Source organism: Gopherus evgoodei, chromosome 4 (genome assembly GCF_007399415.2).
Source record: "Gopherus evgoodei ecotype Sinaloan lineage chromosome 4, rGopEvg1_v1.p, whole genome shotgun sequence".
In the NCBI taxonomy this organism is placed as follows: Eukaryota; Metazoa; Chordata; order Testudines; family Testudinidae; genus Gopherus; species Gopherus evgoodei.
Window position 1 is genome coordinate 152564562 of NC_044325.1, and position 16764 is coordinate 152581325.

General features: G+C 60.2%; 1 protein-coding gene across 2 annotated transcripts in view; it reads left to right on the top strand.

Moving 5' to 3' along the window:
- Nucleotides 1-16115, top strand: part of LOC115651389 (integrin alpha-L-like) — a 32793-nt gene extending 16678 nt beyond the window's left edge. Inside the window, exons 2-30 of one of the 2 annotated variants that reach the window (XM_030562316.1) lie at nt 128-236; nt 932-1026; nt 1112-1176; nt 1470-1584; nt 1917-2047; nt 2579-2724; nt 2906-3047; nt 3195-3345; nt 4043-4110; nt 4493-4625; nt 4989-5137; nt 5513-5650; nt 5822-6025; nt 6554-6684; nt 6873-7033; nt 7184-7335; nt 7569-7694; nt 7821-7894; nt 8743-8884; nt 9259-9366; nt 10068-10147; nt 10639-10725; nt 10885-10960; nt 11296-11406; nt 12398-12484; nt 13181-13288; nt 13892-13987; nt 14379-14489; nt 14983-16115. In XM_030562316.1, the coding sequence (XP_030418176.1) occupies nt 128-236; nt 932-1026; nt 1112-1176; nt 1470-1584; nt 1917-2047; nt 2579-2724; nt 2906-3047; nt 3195-3345; nt 4043-4110; nt 4493-4625; nt 4989-5137; nt 5513-5650; nt 5822-6025; nt 6554-6684; nt 6873-7033; nt 7184-7335; nt 7569-7694; nt 7821-7894; nt 8743-8884; nt 9259-9366; nt 10068-10147; nt 10639-10725; nt 10885-10960; nt 11296-11406; nt 12398-12484; nt 13181-13288; nt 13892-13987; nt 14379-14489; nt 14983-15132 (3446 nt within the window). In that variant the 3' untranslated portion in view covers nt 15133-16115. The remainder of the gene's footprint in view (nt 1-127; nt 237-931; nt 1027-1111; nt 1177-1469; nt 1585-1916; nt 2048-2578; nt 2725-2905; nt 3048-3194; nt 3346-4042; nt 4111-4492; nt 4626-4988; nt 5138-5512; nt 5651-5821; nt 6026-6553; nt 6685-6872; nt 7034-7183; nt 7336-7568; nt 7695-7820; nt 7895-8742; nt 8885-9258; nt 9367-10067; nt 10148-10638; nt 10726-10884; nt 10961-11295; nt 11407-12397; nt 12485-13180; nt 13289-13891; nt 13988-14378; nt 14490-14982) is intronic. The other variant, XM_030562317.1, reaches the window with a different exon arrangement.
- The last annotated feature ends 649 nt before the right edge of the window (nt 16116-16764 follow it).

The following is a 16764-nucleotide window of genomic DNA, read 5'->3' on the forward strand; positions in this document are numbered from 1 at the left end:
AGGGTTAGGGGGTTGAGTAGCAACATCCCCACTCTGGATGGGGAGGTGGCAGCACAGGAGGATGCTCTTGCGCCTGCGGTGAAAGCTGCTCTGACCCGGTTTCCTTCAATATCCCATGCCCCTGTAGGGCCAGCCCCCACCCTGGGGTACAACATTGACACCATCCACCCAAAGGTGCTAGCTCCTGAGGCGAGTAGGACTTTCGGGTACCAAGTGCTGCAGTTCAGAGATGGAAGGTAAGAGACCCACCCCACATCCCTGCCAGTGTCCAGCAAAGAAAGGAGTGGGGTCTAATGGACTAGAGGGGGCTGAGAATCAGGCCTCCTGGGTTCTATCCCCAGCTCTGGGAGGGGCAGTGGGGCCAGGCTAGGGAGTTGGACTCCAGGGTTTTGTGCTGGGGGGAGGAGTGGGATCTAGTGGGTTAGAGCAGATGGGGCTGGTTGTCAAGACTCCTGGGTTCTGTTTTCTCAGCTCTAGGAGGCCAGTGGGGTTTAGTTTATGATGGAGGAGGCACCATGCTGTAACAAGGCCCCAGACTGAGGTGCATTTCAGTGTCAAGGATTGCCAGGCCCCTGCCTGCTTGTTCCCGGTGGCGGAATGCCCCCAGCCTGTGTATGGTCCCCACTGGGTCATGCACAAATCACGATGCTGACTCCCTCTTCCGCTTTCACTACCCAAAAGCATGTGGCTTTCGCCAGGGCTAACTGGGAAGTGAGAGCATGTCAGGGGGCCACAGCTGGAAGCACTGGGGAAGTGACCCAATGAAGGATTAACTGGAATACAGAAATCAGAAAGGAGATGGGGGTCTCATCACGTTAGAGCAGGGAGGGGGCTGGGAGTCAGGACGCCTGGGTTCTAGCTCCATCCCATGTGGGGTCCCTGGCAAGCGAGTATTTCTCATCCCTGGCACCTGATCTGCCTTGTTTTACAGTATCATCGTGGGAGCACCAGGTGACCAGAACTCCACAGGGCAGTTGTACCAATGTGCTGTGAAGAAAGGCTCCTGTCAGGCCATCCCATTGCCGGGTGGGTCTGGGGTGAAATTGCGGGGGCAGGGGACACGGGGCACCGGACAGGGCGAAGCACTGACCCCATTTCCCTGTCCTTGCAGCGAGTGCTCAAATGGCACATCTCGGCATGTCCCTGGCGAGCCGTGACGCAGAGGCCCAGATGATTGTGAGTGTGCGGGGGGGCATTGGCTGCGGGACAGGCCCTGATGGGATGTCTCCAGCTCTTCTGGGGATGCTCCTGCTTCAGGCGGGGACAGGCTAGATGGGGGCGTCTCCCTCTCTGCCATCCCCTCTTGGATTCTTCTGCTGGGCTCATACCTGGAGACCCAGGCCCCGTTCCCATCTCCCCTTCCTGTCGAGTTTGGCTCAGCCATAGACATGCTGATTTCCAGTCCGATGTGCTCCCCTCTCCCCCATTCCATACACGGCTGGTAACTGCCTGATCGGTGCTCCCCATAGGCCTGTGGTTCTGGGCTAAGCCGAACATGTGATGCGAACCAGTACCTGAGTGGGGTCTGCTACCTCTTCAAGGGACACCTGGAGCAGCCCAAGGAGCTGACGCCAGGGTTTGAAGGTAAGGAACTGACAGACTCAAAGCACTGAACCCCAGTTGCCTTCCCCCAGAGCCCAGGAGTCCTGGCTCCCCACTCTAAGCCACCAGACCCCACTCCTCTCCAGGAGCTGGGGATAGAACCCAGGTGTCCTGGCTCCCAGCCCCCCGTTCTAACTCATCAGATCCCACTCCCCTCTGAGAGCTAGGGATAGAACCCAGATGTCCTGGCTTCCAGCCCCCGCTGCTGTAACTACTAGACCCCACTGCCCTCTGAGAGCTGGGAATAGAACCCAGGAGTCCTGGCTCCTGCCCCCCCACTCCACGCTCCAAGCCTCTCTGGTGGTTCCCCACAGACTGCCTGAAGGGGAATGTGGATCTGGTGTTTCTCTTTGATGGATCACGCAGCATGAACTCTGACCAGTTCAATGCCATCAAGGAATTCATGATCGAAGTGATGGAGAAGCTGGGAAACTCCACGATACATGTATGTGAGAGACTCCTGCCCCGCTTGGTACTAGGGGGCGCTGCGCTACAAACACCGACCAGGCCCCATCTCCCAGCTTGGCACGGGTGCTACAGGACTTTGCCTTCCATATCCCATCCGTGCTCCATCTCCTGCTTGGCATTAGGGGGCGCTGTGTAGTGGTGGGGGGGCTAATCATGACCCATCTCCTAGCTTGGCACTAGGGGCGCTGTGTTGCAGGGGGTTCTGGTCATGCCACATCACCCAGCTTGGCACTAGGGGGTGCTGTGTAGCAGAGGGGGGGCCTAGCCATGCCCCATCTCCTAGTTTGGCACTAGGGGCACTGTGTTGCGGGGGGTCCTGGTTGTGCCCCATCTCCCAGCTTGGCACTAGGAGGTGCTGTGCTGTGAGGGGTCCTGGCCATGCCCCATGTCTCAGCCTGGCTGTAAGGTGCACTGTGCAGCAGGGATCCCAGCACTGCCCTGTCTACCGGCATGGCACTGGGTGGGGGGAGGCGGGGGTGCTGTTCTGACAGCCCCTCTTCCCCGCCAGTTTGCCGCAGTGCAGTTTTCCCTGGCCGTGAAGACAGAATTTGACTTTAACGATTACAAACGAAACCGAAATCCCCGGGAACTCCTGAAGAACGTTAAGCACATGGAGAGCCTGACACACACCTTCAAAGCCATCAACTATGTTGCGTGAGTAACCAGGGACGGGAGGGAGAGATGGACCTGTGATAACCAGCCCCCTACACTCCTAACCCAGAGGTGGCTGCATCTCAGTGCTGCGGGAGGGATCCTTGTCAAAGCAGCTCCTGTGCCCAGTTCTGGAAGTGGCTACTTCTGAGTTCATCTGCACCCATTTCCCTGTGTCCTGCAGAAACCAGGTTTTCACCCCAGAGCATGGCGCCCGGGAAGATGTGGCGCGAGTGATGATCATTATCACGGATGGAGACCCCAGTGACCCTGGGGGGAATGTGAATGCTGCCAAAGAGAAGAACATTGTTCGCTACATCATTGGGGTAAGGAACCTAGAAGTCCTGGCTCCCAGCCCCCCACTGCTGTAACCCATTAGACCCCTTTCCCCTCCCAGAGCTGAGGAGAGAACCCAGATGTCCTGGCTCATTGAGACTGACATGGGCTCCAACGTCCTCTCTCGCTCTCTCCAGATTGGCAATAACTTTAACTGGAACAGGTCCCAGGCCTTCTTGACACAGATGGCCTCAGAGCCCACAAGCCAGTTTGTCAAGGTGCTGGACAGCTTCGAAAAGCTCAAAGGCCTCTTCAGTGAGCTGCAGGCCAAGATCTACGCCATCGAAGGTACCAGTGCTCCCCGGAGTGTGGCCTGGATTGTGGAGGGGACAGCTTGGCAGCATCACCTGGTGCATGCACTGAACATGCACAGCCCCTAGCACCCCCTGGTGAATGCACTGGACATGCACACACACACACACACACTCCCACACCCTCTGGTGCATGCACTGGACATGCACACACACAAACACACACCCTGGTGCGTGCACTGGACATACACAGTCCCTAGCACCCCCTGGTGCATGCACTGGACGTGCACACACACCCCCCCCGATTCATGCACTGGACATGCAGAGCCCCTAGCGCCCCCTGGTGCATGCACTGGACATACGCTGTTCCAGCACCCCCTGATGGCTGCACTAGATGTACACAGCCCCTCAGCACCTCCTGGACAGCAGCCCAGAGCACACACTGGACACAGAACTCAGCAATTCCTCTATGGAGGAAAAGCTAAGGCACATAATCAGAACCAAGGAGTCCTGAATCCCCCCACCCCCTACTTCTCTAACACACTAGACCCCCACCCCTTCCCAGAGCCCAGGATAGGACCCAGGAGTCCAGACTCCCAGCCCCTCCCTCCCCCCCCACGCTAACCAGCCATTCTGTCAGCTGTCACCGAGCTGCAGCTGCCTCTGGGGTGAGGTGTGGGGGCTCTTCATACAGGGATCACTGCTCTGAGCTCCCACCCCTGTCTGTCTTGCAGGTACCAGCAGCCGCAGCTCCTTCCACCTGGAGCTCTCATCCAGTGGATTCAGTGTGGACCTGTCCAAAGTGAGCCCCAAGGAGGGGCCTGGGGAGGGGGGGAAAGGTTCAGAAGGCTGGGAGATGGGCCAGGGCTGTGGGGGTTCAGAGGTGGGGGGGTGGCTGTTGGGAGCTTGAGGGGGTTGGGGAGGGGCCCAGGCTATGGGAGTTTAGGAATGAGCTGGGGCTACGGGGATTTGGGAGGGTCGGGAGGCTGGGCCATGGGAGTTCAGAGGGGTCATGGATGGGATAGGACTATACGGGTTCAGGAGGAGAGGGACTTGGACTATGAGGGGGCTGGGCTATGAGAGTTTGGGGGATCAGGAAGGGACCCAGGCATGGGAGTTGAGGGGCTCCTCATTCCCTCTGCCCTCCCCTTTGCCCCATGGTGCGTCTCTCTCTCACCCTGCAGGAACGGGTGGTGCTGGGGGCTGTGGGGGCAGATGATTGGGCAGGGGGCCTGATTGAGCTGCAGAGCAACCAGGCACTGGAGACCTTCATCAGGAGCCCCATAGCCAATGAGCAGATAAAGGACGCCTACCTGGGTATGTTACCCCCAGCCCCTAGAGCCTCCCAGCCTGCCCCAGCACCCCCCATCCGTGGGATGGGGCACCAGGGCCATTTCTGCAAGGATCTCTCACCTGGCACTGAAATGCAGCTTCCTCTGGGGTAGGGCACGGGGGCCATTTATACGGGGATCCCTCATCCGGTTCTCACAGAGGGGAATCCCCACCCTGGGTTGTGCGGACAGCTCTGGGGTGAGGGCGTCTGCAGCTGTGTAGTTCTCCAACTACTGAAGCTTTGGCAGGCTGATTGGGGCACACCCTGCCACCTCACTCCACCTCCATGGGCAGGACTAGAGAGGCCTGCCCAGCCCCCTCTCATGCTGAGCCGTTTCCTGCCCCCAGGCTATGCGGTGAAGTCCATGCAGCACCAGAACAGAACGCTCTATGCTGCCGGAGCCCCCCGCTATCAGCACGTTGGGATGGTCATCGTGTTTGAGATAGACCCCGGCAGCTCCAACTGGACAGATACTCAGCACCTCATGGGCAAGCAAGTGAGAACAGGACTGTCGTGCTGCAGGGGGTGGGTCGGGGGCTCAGCAGGGGGCTCTGTGCTGCAGGGAGCAGGTGGGGGCTTGGCAGGGGGCACTGGGCTGCAGGGAGTGGGGCACAGCAGGGGATGCCAGGCTGCAGGGAGTGGGCAGGGGGCGCAGCAGGGGGCGCTGTGCTGCAGGGAGTGGGCAGGGGGCTTGGCAAGGAGTGCTGGGCTGCAGGGAGCCGGCGGGGAGCTCAGCAGGCGGCGCTGTGCTGCAGGGAGTGGGTGGGGGGCTCAGCAGGAGCGCTGTGCTGCAGGGTGCAGTGCAAGGCTCGCTAGGGGGCGCTGTGGTTGCTCCCTACCTCTCTGACCCCCACCCCCCTTTGGTTTGCAGATTGGCTCCTATTTCGGGTCAGTTCTGTGCTCAGTGGACGTGGATGGGGATGGGGACACGGACGTGCTCCTAGTGGGGGCCCCCCTATACTATGAGGAGAGGAGTGGGGGCAGGGTCCACATCTATCGCTGGGACCAGGTGAGTCAGGGGGCATAGACAGTGCTGTGGTGGCCCTGGGCTAGGAGCATGGTGGAAGGGGGAGGGTCTCCCCAGCAGGGGGTGATCTCCCTAGGGGGTTCCCAGAGCTGTGCTGGGGGCCCTGCAGGGGACGCTGACTCTGTATCTAACCTTTCCGTGCTCACTCCCCAGGCCGGGCTCACCAGTGCCGTGGTGCTCCAGGGAGCCCTGGGGAACCCGCTGGGCCGCTTCGGCGCAGCCATCACGGCACTGGCTGATCTGAACGGGGACGGCTGGGCTGATGTCGCCGTGGGGGCACCGCTGGAGAGCGAGGAGCACGGCGCTGTCTATATATACAACGGCCACCAGAGGGAGCTCAACACACACTACAGCCAGGTCAGGAGAGGCAATAGGGGGCACTGTGCCCCATGTTCCAGCCTGATACTAGAGGTCGCTGTGCCACAGGGGGTACTGGCCATGCCCTGTCTCCCACCATGGCACTACAGGGCGCTATGTCATGGGGGTCCCAGCCATATTCCATCTACCAGCCTGGCAGTAGGGGGTGCTGTGCTATGGGAGTTCCCAGCTGTGCCATGTCTTCTGGTTGGGAGTTATGGGGCGCTGTGCCATAGGGGAGGTCCCAGTCATGTCCCGTCTCCCAGCCTGGCACCAGGGGGCACTGTGACATGGGAGGGAGGGGTCCCAGTCATGTCCCGCCTCCCAGCCTGGAACCAGGGGGCACTGTGACATGGGAGGGAGGGGTCCCAGTCATGTCCCATATCCCAGCCTGGTTCTAGGGAGTGCTGTGCCATGGGGAGTCCTGGCCATGTACCATCTCCTGGCATTACAGGGGCTTTGTGCTGCAGGAGTCCAGCATTCACACTCTTATGCTGTCGTAATTTTCCCCCGCTCCATGTTCCCCAGAGAATTGAGGGCACAACAATCTCTCCTGGTGTGAAATACTTTGGCCAATCCATTCATGGACAGATCGACCTCGGTGGGGACGGGCTACCAGATCTCAGCGTTGGGGCTCTAGGAGAGGTGATCATGCTGAGGTGAAGCTGTTTACCAGACTCCTGGGTTCTCTTCCTAGAGAGTGGGACATGGGCCTTTCCCCTCTAGGGGCTGCGGGGTCCGTCCGGCCTGAGGGCAGGGGGATTGGCTGGATCAGGGGTTGGGGAATGGGCCACCAGACCTTTCTCCTCTAGGGGGTGCTGGTTGATACTGTCCATTGTTTCCCCAGATCCCAGCCCATCCTGACGGTGGTCCCCAAGATGTCGTTCTCGCCAGAGGAAATCCCGGTAAAGCAGGTGGAGTGTTCAGGGAGTGTTTCCTCCCGGCAGGGTGTTCAGAGTAACCTCACCATCTGCTTCAGTGTCAGCCGAGCCACCATGCGCTACCAAGGTCAGAGACGGGCTGAACTGCTTCCTCGAACCCGTTAGGTCTCACTCCTGTCCCAGAGCGGGAGCTGGAGCCCAGGAGTCCTGGCTCCCAGCTCTTCCTCACTCGCCCGTGCTCCAACCTTTATGCATTTCCTCCCTTCTGTCCCGCCAGAGCCTCTCTCTGCCAACCTCACCTACTGGCTGGAGATTGATGCCAATCGCATGAGGAGCCGAGGGGTGTTCGGGAACAGGCAGAGGAACATGTCTGGGACCATGGCGATCTCGGAGGGGGAGCCCTGCATAGCAGAGATGATCCAGATATCAGTAAGGTCCCACTCCATGGCCCAGGAACTGGCTAATCCATTGGAATAATAGCTCAGCTGCCTTGGGAGCGAATCACAGTGGCTGTTTATACAAGGGAGCCCTTGCCCAGTGCCGCAATATGGCCACCTCTGGGGTGGGGTGCAGGGACTGGTTATACAGGGATCCCTTGCCTGGCGCTGAGCTGCAGCAGCCTCTGGGGTGGAGTGTTTACACAGAGATCACTCTCCCTTCAGAACTGCATTGAGGATTTCGTCACTGCAATCAAGGTCTCGCTGCACTTTGCCCTCCATGAAGACAATGGCTCCAGCAGGCCCCCACATCTGGTACTGAACCCCTTGCACAACTCGTCAATGACAGAGGTGAGGGGAGCCCAGATTGGCATCACTCAGCTCTGTGGGGCTGGCTGGGCTTGGGCTGATCTGGGAGGAAGCCAGCCCAGGCCAGCTGATCCGGTGTTAACTTTCGGGCTCTGGTCTCTGTTGCAGATCCCCTTTGAGAAGAACTGTGGGGAGGATGGGGTGTGCAGTGCCAACCTGCAAATCCGCTTCCACCAGAATACGTAAGGCGGGGGGCACCGTGCTGTGGGGAGTGAGCAGGGGGCTCAGCAGGGGGCACCATGCTGTGAGGAGTGGGCAGGGGGACTCAGAGGGGGGCACTGTGCTGTGGGGAGCAGGCAGGGGGACTCGGTGGGGGGCTCCGTGCTTCCGGGAGTGGGCACGGGGCTCAGCAGGGGGTGCCGTGCTGTGGGGAGCGGGCAACGGGTCTCAGCGGGGGGCGCCGGACTGCAGGAAGTGGGCAGGGGGCTCAGCGGGGGATGCCGTGCTGCAGAGGGCTGGGGGGGGCTCGACGGGGGGCGCCATGCTGCAAAGAGCGGGCGTGGGGGCTCGGCAGGGGGCACTGTGCTGTGGGGAGTGGGCGGGGGTCTCAGTGGGGGGCACCATGCTGCGGGAGGGCGCTGTGCTGCGGGGAGCGGGCAGGGGCCTTTGCAGGGTGCACACTTCCCCTGCAGTCATTGATGACCCCAATGCCCCAGTATCAGAGCTTTCCCTTAATACTTCCCCCATCACCCCCTGCCTCTGTTAACCCTTTAGTTACTGTGGAGGGACTGAGAGCTGCCCTCGGTTGTGGCTCCACCGACTAGGTCCTCCTCCTCCCCAGCTGTCCCCACCCACCCCAGTGTCTCCTCTCCCACTGCCACCTGCCCTGCTCCCCTCTCATCCTGCTCACGGATTTGGGGAAGGGGCAGCAAATCCAGTCATGGGATGGGGGGAGGGGGCTCTGCTCCCATGTACCGCCCATTGCCCGGACACCTGGGTCCTTTGCAATCCTCTTCCCCTCACATTATTTGGTGCCCAGTGCGGGGAGTTGCTGCTAACTGAGTCTCTCACCCCTGCCTTCTTCCTGTAGGTCGCAGCAGCTGTTGGTGTCGCCCTCCACCAGGCTGGAAGTGGTGCTGGAGCTCATCAATCGCGGGGAAGATGCTTACCACACAGCTGTCCACCTGCCCCAACTGCCAGGACTGTCCTTCCGCAAGGCCTCGGTGCTGGAGGTAATGGGGCTCAGGCTCTCAGCAGACTTAGGCAGACACCTCTGCGTTGGTGACACCTGGGACAGCTTTAATCTGGACCAATCTCAGGGAGGCCTGGTTGCCTCATGCGAAGGGGAAAAGGACTCGGGGGCTTTCCCCTTTAAGGGGCACCTCGCTGGTTGGGCCCCAAGGCAGGGGGCAGCTGGCTCATGCAGGCAGGGAATGGGCCATGGTGCCTATCACATCTAGAGATACTGACTCCAACCGGCCCCAGGGTGTTCGGGGACTGGCTGTCTCAGGGGAGTCTTGTTTGCTGACTGGTCTCGCAAGCAGCGCTGGGCAGGATTGGGGCCCTCCCCCACCTCTTACTTCTCATTGGTGTTTCCCCCTGACAGTCCAGTGTCCAGGCCAGGGTGAGCTGCAATGGCCTGGAGACTCCAGACACTAACTCCAGGAACCTGTCCTGTAACGTCAGCCACCCGATCTACTGGGGGAACAGCCGGGTAAGTCAGTGCTGCCCCACCCCATGGCCCATAAGGGTGTTAGGGAGCGCTGTGCTGCAGGGAGGGGGGCACTCAGCAAGGGGCACTGTGCTGCAGGGAGCGGGGGAAAGGGTGATGGTCAGCTGGGGGCGCTGTGCTGCAGGGGGTGGGTGGGAGGCTCAGCACGGGTTGTTGTGCTGCAGGGAGCGCTCAGCAGGGGGCACTGTGCTGTGGGGAGGCGGGGAACTCGGCAGTGGGTGCTGTGCTGCAGGGAGCAGGTGGGGGGCTCAGCAGTGGGTGCTGTGCTGCAGGGAGCAGGTGGGGGGCTCAGCAGGGGGTGCTGTGCTGCAGGGAGCGGGGGAAGGGGTGATGGTCAGTAGAGGGCACTGTGCTGCAGCAGGTGGGCGGGGGCTCAGCAGGGAGCGCTGTGCTGCAGGGAGCGGGCAGGGGGTTCTGCAGGGGGCGCTGTGCTGTGGGGAGCGGGGGAAGGGACGGTGGTCAGTAGGGGGCGCTGCACTGCAGGGAGAAGGCGAGGGGCTCAGCAGGGGGCGCTGTGCTGTGGGGAGGCGGGGGCCTCAGCAGGGGGCACTGTGCTGCAGGAAGCAGGCAGGGGGCTCAGCAGGGGGCGCTATGCTGCGGCAAGCGGGGAAGGGGCGGTGGTCAGTAGGGGGCGCTCTCCCCTGGCAATCAGTGCTGACTCTATTCTCTCTTTCCCCGGGCAGGTTCTGATCCAGCTGCTGTTTGACATTCTCACCAACAGTTCCTGGGGGGACTATCTGGAGCTGGACGTCATGGCCAGCAGGTGGGAGCAGAGCTCTGGACCAGCCTCTTAATAACAGGGACTGAGCTGCTACTGGGGCCATCCCTGTGGATCTTGGCTGTGTGAGCCACAGCGCCCCCCCAGCTGCACGGGCGACAGCCTCCCTTGCTTGGACACTGAGAGGTTGGGGGGGTGGGGGGCATGTCCTGTGTCACCGGGAGCATCGTTGTTCCTCAGCTGTACCACCCGAAGCAAGCTGGGCTGTGTCCTTGCACCCTACCCCAGAGGCGTCCACAGCTCAGTGCCAGGCGAGGGATCCCTGTATAAACAGCCCCCACGCGGCCGCAGCTCAGCGCTGAGCAAGGGCTGGAACCTGTAAAGCACTTCGGGATGTCTGCGGTTTAAGGTGCTAAAAATATTGGTGCCTGCCAGGAGGATGTAGCTGGCATATGAGGCAGGGAGCCCAGCACTCATTCGGGACTGGGGGTGGCTGTAACGTGTTTCCTTCTTGTCCATCTGTCTCTCCCTCCCAGTGACAATGACATGAACAGGACCCTTGTGGATAACCAAGACTCTCATAGGATCCCAGTCCTATACCCCATAAACATCATCACCAAGGGGTAAGACACCATCCCCCCTCCCCTCCCAGAGCTGGGGCTTGAACCCAGGAGTCCTGGGTCCTCATGCCTTAAGCTCCCTCGTCCCATCTCTGCGCCCCTGACCTGTGGGTCGGTGCCAGCTCCGCCGTCTCTTCTCACCAATGTCCCTCCCCATCACAGAGCGGACGGGTCCACCCAGTACATCAGCTTCAGCTCCCCGAACCCAGAGATCAAGCCCGTGCAGCACGTGTACCAGGTGAGGGGTTGGGCGTGGCTGGGCAAGATGTGTGGGGGAGGGGTGCCATGCTGGCCAGGGGGAAAGGCTAGGATCTGACAGGGGGTGTCCTCCCCTCCAGCCCCGTGCCACTGCCCCCAGACTGCCACAGCCCTCTCTCCACAGCTCCATTCCCCTCCTCCTGCGTCGCCCGCCTCCCATGTCGCACTCCCCAGTCTCCCGCATTACCGCCCCCGATGCCAGACTTGACTCCCCGCCCCAAAGCCCCACATCCCCTGTGGCCCAAGTCATGGCCCAGCCATAAAGGCCTGATCTGCACCCTTGTCCCCATTGCTCTCAGCTCCTCTCTTTGGCAGGTGGAGAACCTGCTGCCAGGGAGTTTCCAACAGCCAGAGGTGACGGCATTTGTGATGGTGCCGCAGAAGTTCCCGGCCGGGCTAGCCTGGGAGCGGCAGGAAGTGAAGACGGTGAGTAGAGTCTGTGGGAGCAGAGACCAGGCCCAGGGGAGGTCGCACAGCACCACCTGTGCCAGCGTGGGAGGTGGGACACAGCCGGGTGCCTCCCACAGCACAGCACCCCAGTGTCAGGGCGGGAGGTGGGACACAGCCGGGGGCCCCCCCACAGCACCTCAGTGCCAGTGCAGGAGACGGGACACAGTCAGGGCCCCCCACAGCACCCCAGTGCTAGCACAGGAGACAGGATACAGTTGGGGGCCCCCACAGCACCCCAGTGCCAGGGCAGGAGGTGGGACACAGCCGGGGGCCCCCCAGCACAGTACCCCAGTGCCACGGCAGGAGGTGGGACACAGCCGGGAGCCCCCCGGCACAGCACCCCAGTGCCAGTTTGGGAGGTGAGACAGAGCTGGGGGCCCCCCACAGCACCACAGTGCCAGGGCAGGAGGTGGGACACAGCTGGGGCCCCCCACAGCATCCCAGTGCCAGCGCGGGAGGTGGGACACAGATGGGGCCCCCCCCAGCACCCCAGTGCCAGAGCAGGAGATGGGACACAGCTGGGGGCTCCCCACAGCACAGCACCCCTAGTGCCAGGGCAGGAGATGGGATACAGCCGGGAGCCCCCCGGCACAGCACCCCAGTGCCAGTTTGGGAGGTGGGACAGAGCTGGGGGCCCCCCACAGCACAACAGTGGCAGGACAGGAGGTGGGACACAGCTGGGGCCCCCCCCAGCACCCCAGTGCCAGAGCAGGAGATGGGACATAGCTGGGGGCTCCCCACAGCACAGCACCCCTAGTGCCAGGGCAGGAGATGGGCCATGGCCGGGACCCCTCACAGCACAGCACCTATAGCGCCAGGACAGAGGCCATGGCCAGGACCCACGGCAGCCCAGCACCCTGTAACACTGGGTTAGGATACAGGACACAGGCAGGGTCTGACAATCAGCTGTTCCACAAGCTCACAGTCACATGTGGTGGAATCTCCTGGGTTTCCCTTGCTCCCCCAGGACCCCAATGTGACCTGCCATCCTGTTGCCATGAACGGGAAAACAAAAGAGGCAGACGTCAGCAGCGTCCCCTCCCACACTCTCAAGGTAGGTGTCTCCATCCTGAGTGATGTGTAGGACACGTCTCAGCCCAAAGTCCTTTACAGGGATCCCTTGCCCATTGCGGAGATGCAGCCACCTCTGGGGCAGGGCATGGGGGCTGTTTATACGGAGATCCCTCGCCTGACACTGAGCTGCAACCCCTCTGGGGAAGGGCGCGGTGCAGCATGCAGAATGTAATGTGGCCAGAACACCAAGGTTCACAGCCCCACCCCTGGGGAAAAGTGACAGGGAATCTTTCATGCCCAAGATCTCACACTAGTGCTGAGTTTGAAAGACCTTCAGACAGCACCACTCTGGGATCAGCTCTGATTGTGAGGGGGCAGCACCCTCTGCTGAGCCCCCCACCCAGTTCCCTGCAGCACAGCACCCCCTAGCGCCATGCTGGGGCATCGGGGCCAGCGCTGGCTGAAAGGGGCGAATGCCTCCTGTTGCCCCTCCAACCCGCTTCTTGGGTTTTCATGCTGTCGCCCGTCCCAGCACTAACCCAGCCTGCTCGACATTGTGTGTGAAACCAGCCCGAGTTCCTGCCTGCCAGGCCCATTGGAGTCAACAGCCCCGTTCCTCTCCCTGAGCCAGGTCCCCACCCCTCACTGACCTCTGGGGTCCCTTTGTGTCCCTGTTCCCGCGCGTCGGCTCTCCGGAGAACCCCCTCCCACCTTGTGCTGGTGTGTTTCTTCCTAGCACTGCTCACCCAGATACCAGCAAATCTACAAGTGCAACCTGGGCCGGATAGATGCCCCCTCCACCATCACCATCATCGGGGCGTTGTCGGTTACCAGCAAAATTGAGGTCAGGGTTCTGTGTGAAGATACACGGCCTTTCTCCTCTAGGGGGCACCATCACTGAGCCAGCCCCAGGGCATGGGGGACAGGTTGGCTCACGGGGGGCAGAGAATGAGACATGGGTCCTTTCTCCTTTCTGGGGCGCCAGGTCTGCTCCAGTCCCAGGCGGGGAGACTGGCTGGCTTGGGGAGTGGGAGAGAACCCAAGGCTCTACCCAAACCCCTCAGCACAGAGACTGAGCCCCTCACCCTGGCCTGAGGTTTCTTCTGGGCCCCCCTGGATAAGGGTGCTCTCCATTGGGAGCTGCTGTAGAGTTTGAACCCACAGCTTCTTGATCTGATAGGTCAAACCTCCTATCACCCTGTCCATAGTGTGGCCGCTGGCCGGGGGACTTTGCACTCCCCAGGGTTAGCGTCAGGGTGAAGTGTGATGGCTCCATGCCCCCCAGAGGTGCCAAGGCAGGCAGAGAGCGCCAGCAAGGCTGCCCTATGGAGAAGGCATCGACCCATCTCATGCTCCGCCCTCCCATGTACCACCTCATACCCCTCCCCCCAAGTTAATGGGTTGGGGGCCAGAGTGTCTGAGGCCTTGTGTCCTACTCTCCCTCCAGACCTCCTCCCGGTCCCGGTTCTGCACTGCCCTGTGGTTCACCTTCAACACCAGGAAATACCTCAGCCAGTACACCGACGAATTCACGCAATCCCAGGTAATGATCTTGGCCGTGAACCCCCCCGCCCCCCCTTCCTCCCTGGAGCAGCTGGGACTTCCCTGCCCTGCTCCCCACACCCTGTGTCTGGGATTCGGTGCCCAAACTGTCCTGTTGGGCTCGGCTCCTGCCCGAGGGCCGCTCAGCCCGCGTGCTGGGTCCTCCCTCCACACAGGCACACTCAGGAATCAGCCAAACCCATTTCAGAGCACAGGGGCCTCCAGCAATGAGTCAGCACAACTCCTTTAACCCTTTCCCTGATGAGTCAGCACAACTTCTTTAACCCTTTCCCTGCCTGGGGAGGAAGCAGACTGAGGCAAACTCAGGCAGGTGGGGTTTTCCCCTTACAGCCCCGTCTGCATTTCATGTTATGCCGTGTCTGCCCCTGCAGGTCACCACAGAGGTAGAGCTGGTGCACGTGATGAATTACCTCCCTGTATACATAGGCAGCGGGGTAGGGGGGCTGCTTCTACTGATCCTGATCAGCGTCGTCCTGTACAAGGTGAGATGGGCAGGGACTGGCTGGGCAATAGGACCCTGGGCCACTCAGAAGTGGTGCGTTGCAGCCACTGACTTTCCCTGCCAAGAGAATCGCTTAATCTTTCGCCAGCAACATTCCCCCATGGGATCCCAGAGCCCCATGCAGACACTGGAGGGACCGCATCACCTCCTTAGCACTCATCCTGAGATGCCTCCACCTCTGGGGTGGGGGCAACACTCTCCAGCAGCGAAGGGGAGGAATTGAATCCCATGTCCACTTGAAACCACAGTGGGGACCTGGCTGTCACAGAGAGGAGAGACTGGGACATGGGGCCTTTCCCCACCCTGGGGCACTGGCTCCAATCCGACCCCAGGGCGTGGGAGATGGCTGGCTCAGGGGGGCAGAGAATGGGGCACAGGGCCTTTCCCCTCTAGCTTCAATTCGACCCCAACATGGGTCAGAGAGAGTTTCTCTAGTCCCCATGTCAATCAGTGGTGGTTTTTCCTTTTCCCGGCAGTGTGGTTTCTTCAAGCGTAATTACAAGGACATGATGGACCATGAGCCAGCATCTGGGAACGGGGAGGCACCTGCAGAAGCCAGCAAGGAGGAAAAGGCAGATGAAGACTGCAAGGAGGCACTCACCACAGATGTTCCCAGTGAATGACCAGACTCTCCCTCCCCCTGGACCATGGATCCGAGACCTCCTTCTCTTCCCTTCATCCCCACCTGCCCCTAGGACTGCCTCGTGCTCAGCTGGGGCCCTGCATTCACCAGCGCCCCCCAGTGGCCCAAAGGAGGATCGCAGCAGCTGTGCTTTTGCAGACTCATGTCTATCCCTGTCCTCGTGGCGGGGTGGCTCCATCCTGCTTCTGGTGAAATGGGTGTCCAAGGACCTGAACCCACCTCGCTGGCAGCCACAGCATAGAGACTGCGGGCTGGGAGGGCCATGGATACCAAGCTCCACTCTCCCGCCGGCTAAGGCCAGGCATGGGGGTGGTTTGTGTTGGAGAGCTCCCCCTGTGCTTAGGGAAGGACATCGTTTCTCCGGGCCTCCCGGTCAGTGGCTCTCCTCAGCAGCCACCCCATCCACAACGAGGGGACAACAATCTCCGTGAGATGTGAACAGCATCTGCAGTCAGACCCTGGATTAGCACTACGCTCACCGAGGGCCTGGGACGGTGCTGCTGAGGAGCCAGATGGGACATGTAACAAATCATTTGTGGAGCCAGATCAACTTCAACAGGTGACTGGGGAAATGGCTTGAATAGTGACTGTTTACTATTAAGCTAGGCCCAGCCTCTACACTAGTGAACTCTCCGTTCCTGGAGCGGACTAGAAGGTTCATCTGTTTCTCTCTCGCAATCCAACTCGCACCCTTACTGATGTATCTGTGTTCTGTGAGTGTGCTATACCCTATGCTGATGCTGCCGTCGCACTGTGGAATTCCGCTTTCCCTGTTATTTGCTTGAGGTGGCTCTTGCTCTCACAGACGCCGGGGCCTCTGAGTGGAGAGGTGATTTCTCCTCTGTATTCGGCACAGGAGCGACCACAGCTGGCATCTTGTGCCCACAATGCCAGAAGGATGTTGATAAATTGGAGAGGGTTCAAAGAAGAACCACAAGGATGATTAAAGGATTAGAAAACCTGCCTTAGCGTGAGAGACTCCAGGAGCTCGGTCTATTTCGCTTAACAAAGAGAGGGTTAAGGGGGGACTTGATCACAATCTCTAAGTGGGAAACAAATATTTGTTAGTGGGCTCTTCAGTCTAGCAGAAGGTACAAGAAGTTCCAAAGGCCGGAAGTTGAAGCTAGACCAATTCAGATTGGAAATACGGGGTCAGTTTTTAATAGGGAGAGTAATTAACCGTTGGACCAGTCAAGGGCTGTGATGGATTCTCTACCCTGCCAACTTTTAAACCAAGATTGGATTTATTTTTTTTAAATAAGATCTGCTCTAGTTTGACCAGGAGTTATTTCGAGGAAGATCTCTGACCTGTTTCCCCCCCCCACCCCCGTGATTTCAGTTGATCACAATGGTCCCTTTTGGCCTTGGAATCTATGAATCCATCTTGCAGTGGCGGGGGAGGATCAAGAACTTCCTGATACAGGGAAGGAAAGCTGATCTTCCTTTTGTAATGGACACAGTCCTGCGGGTGAACAGAGCCCCAGCACAGTGAGGGAACCAAATGATTCCCTGCCAGATAGCTCCAGCATCAGGGAGGTGAGGACTAGAATCACGAAGAGGATTTAGTAGAATCCACAGCCCTGAGCTGGGAAGAAATAGGCACCTAAAAAAG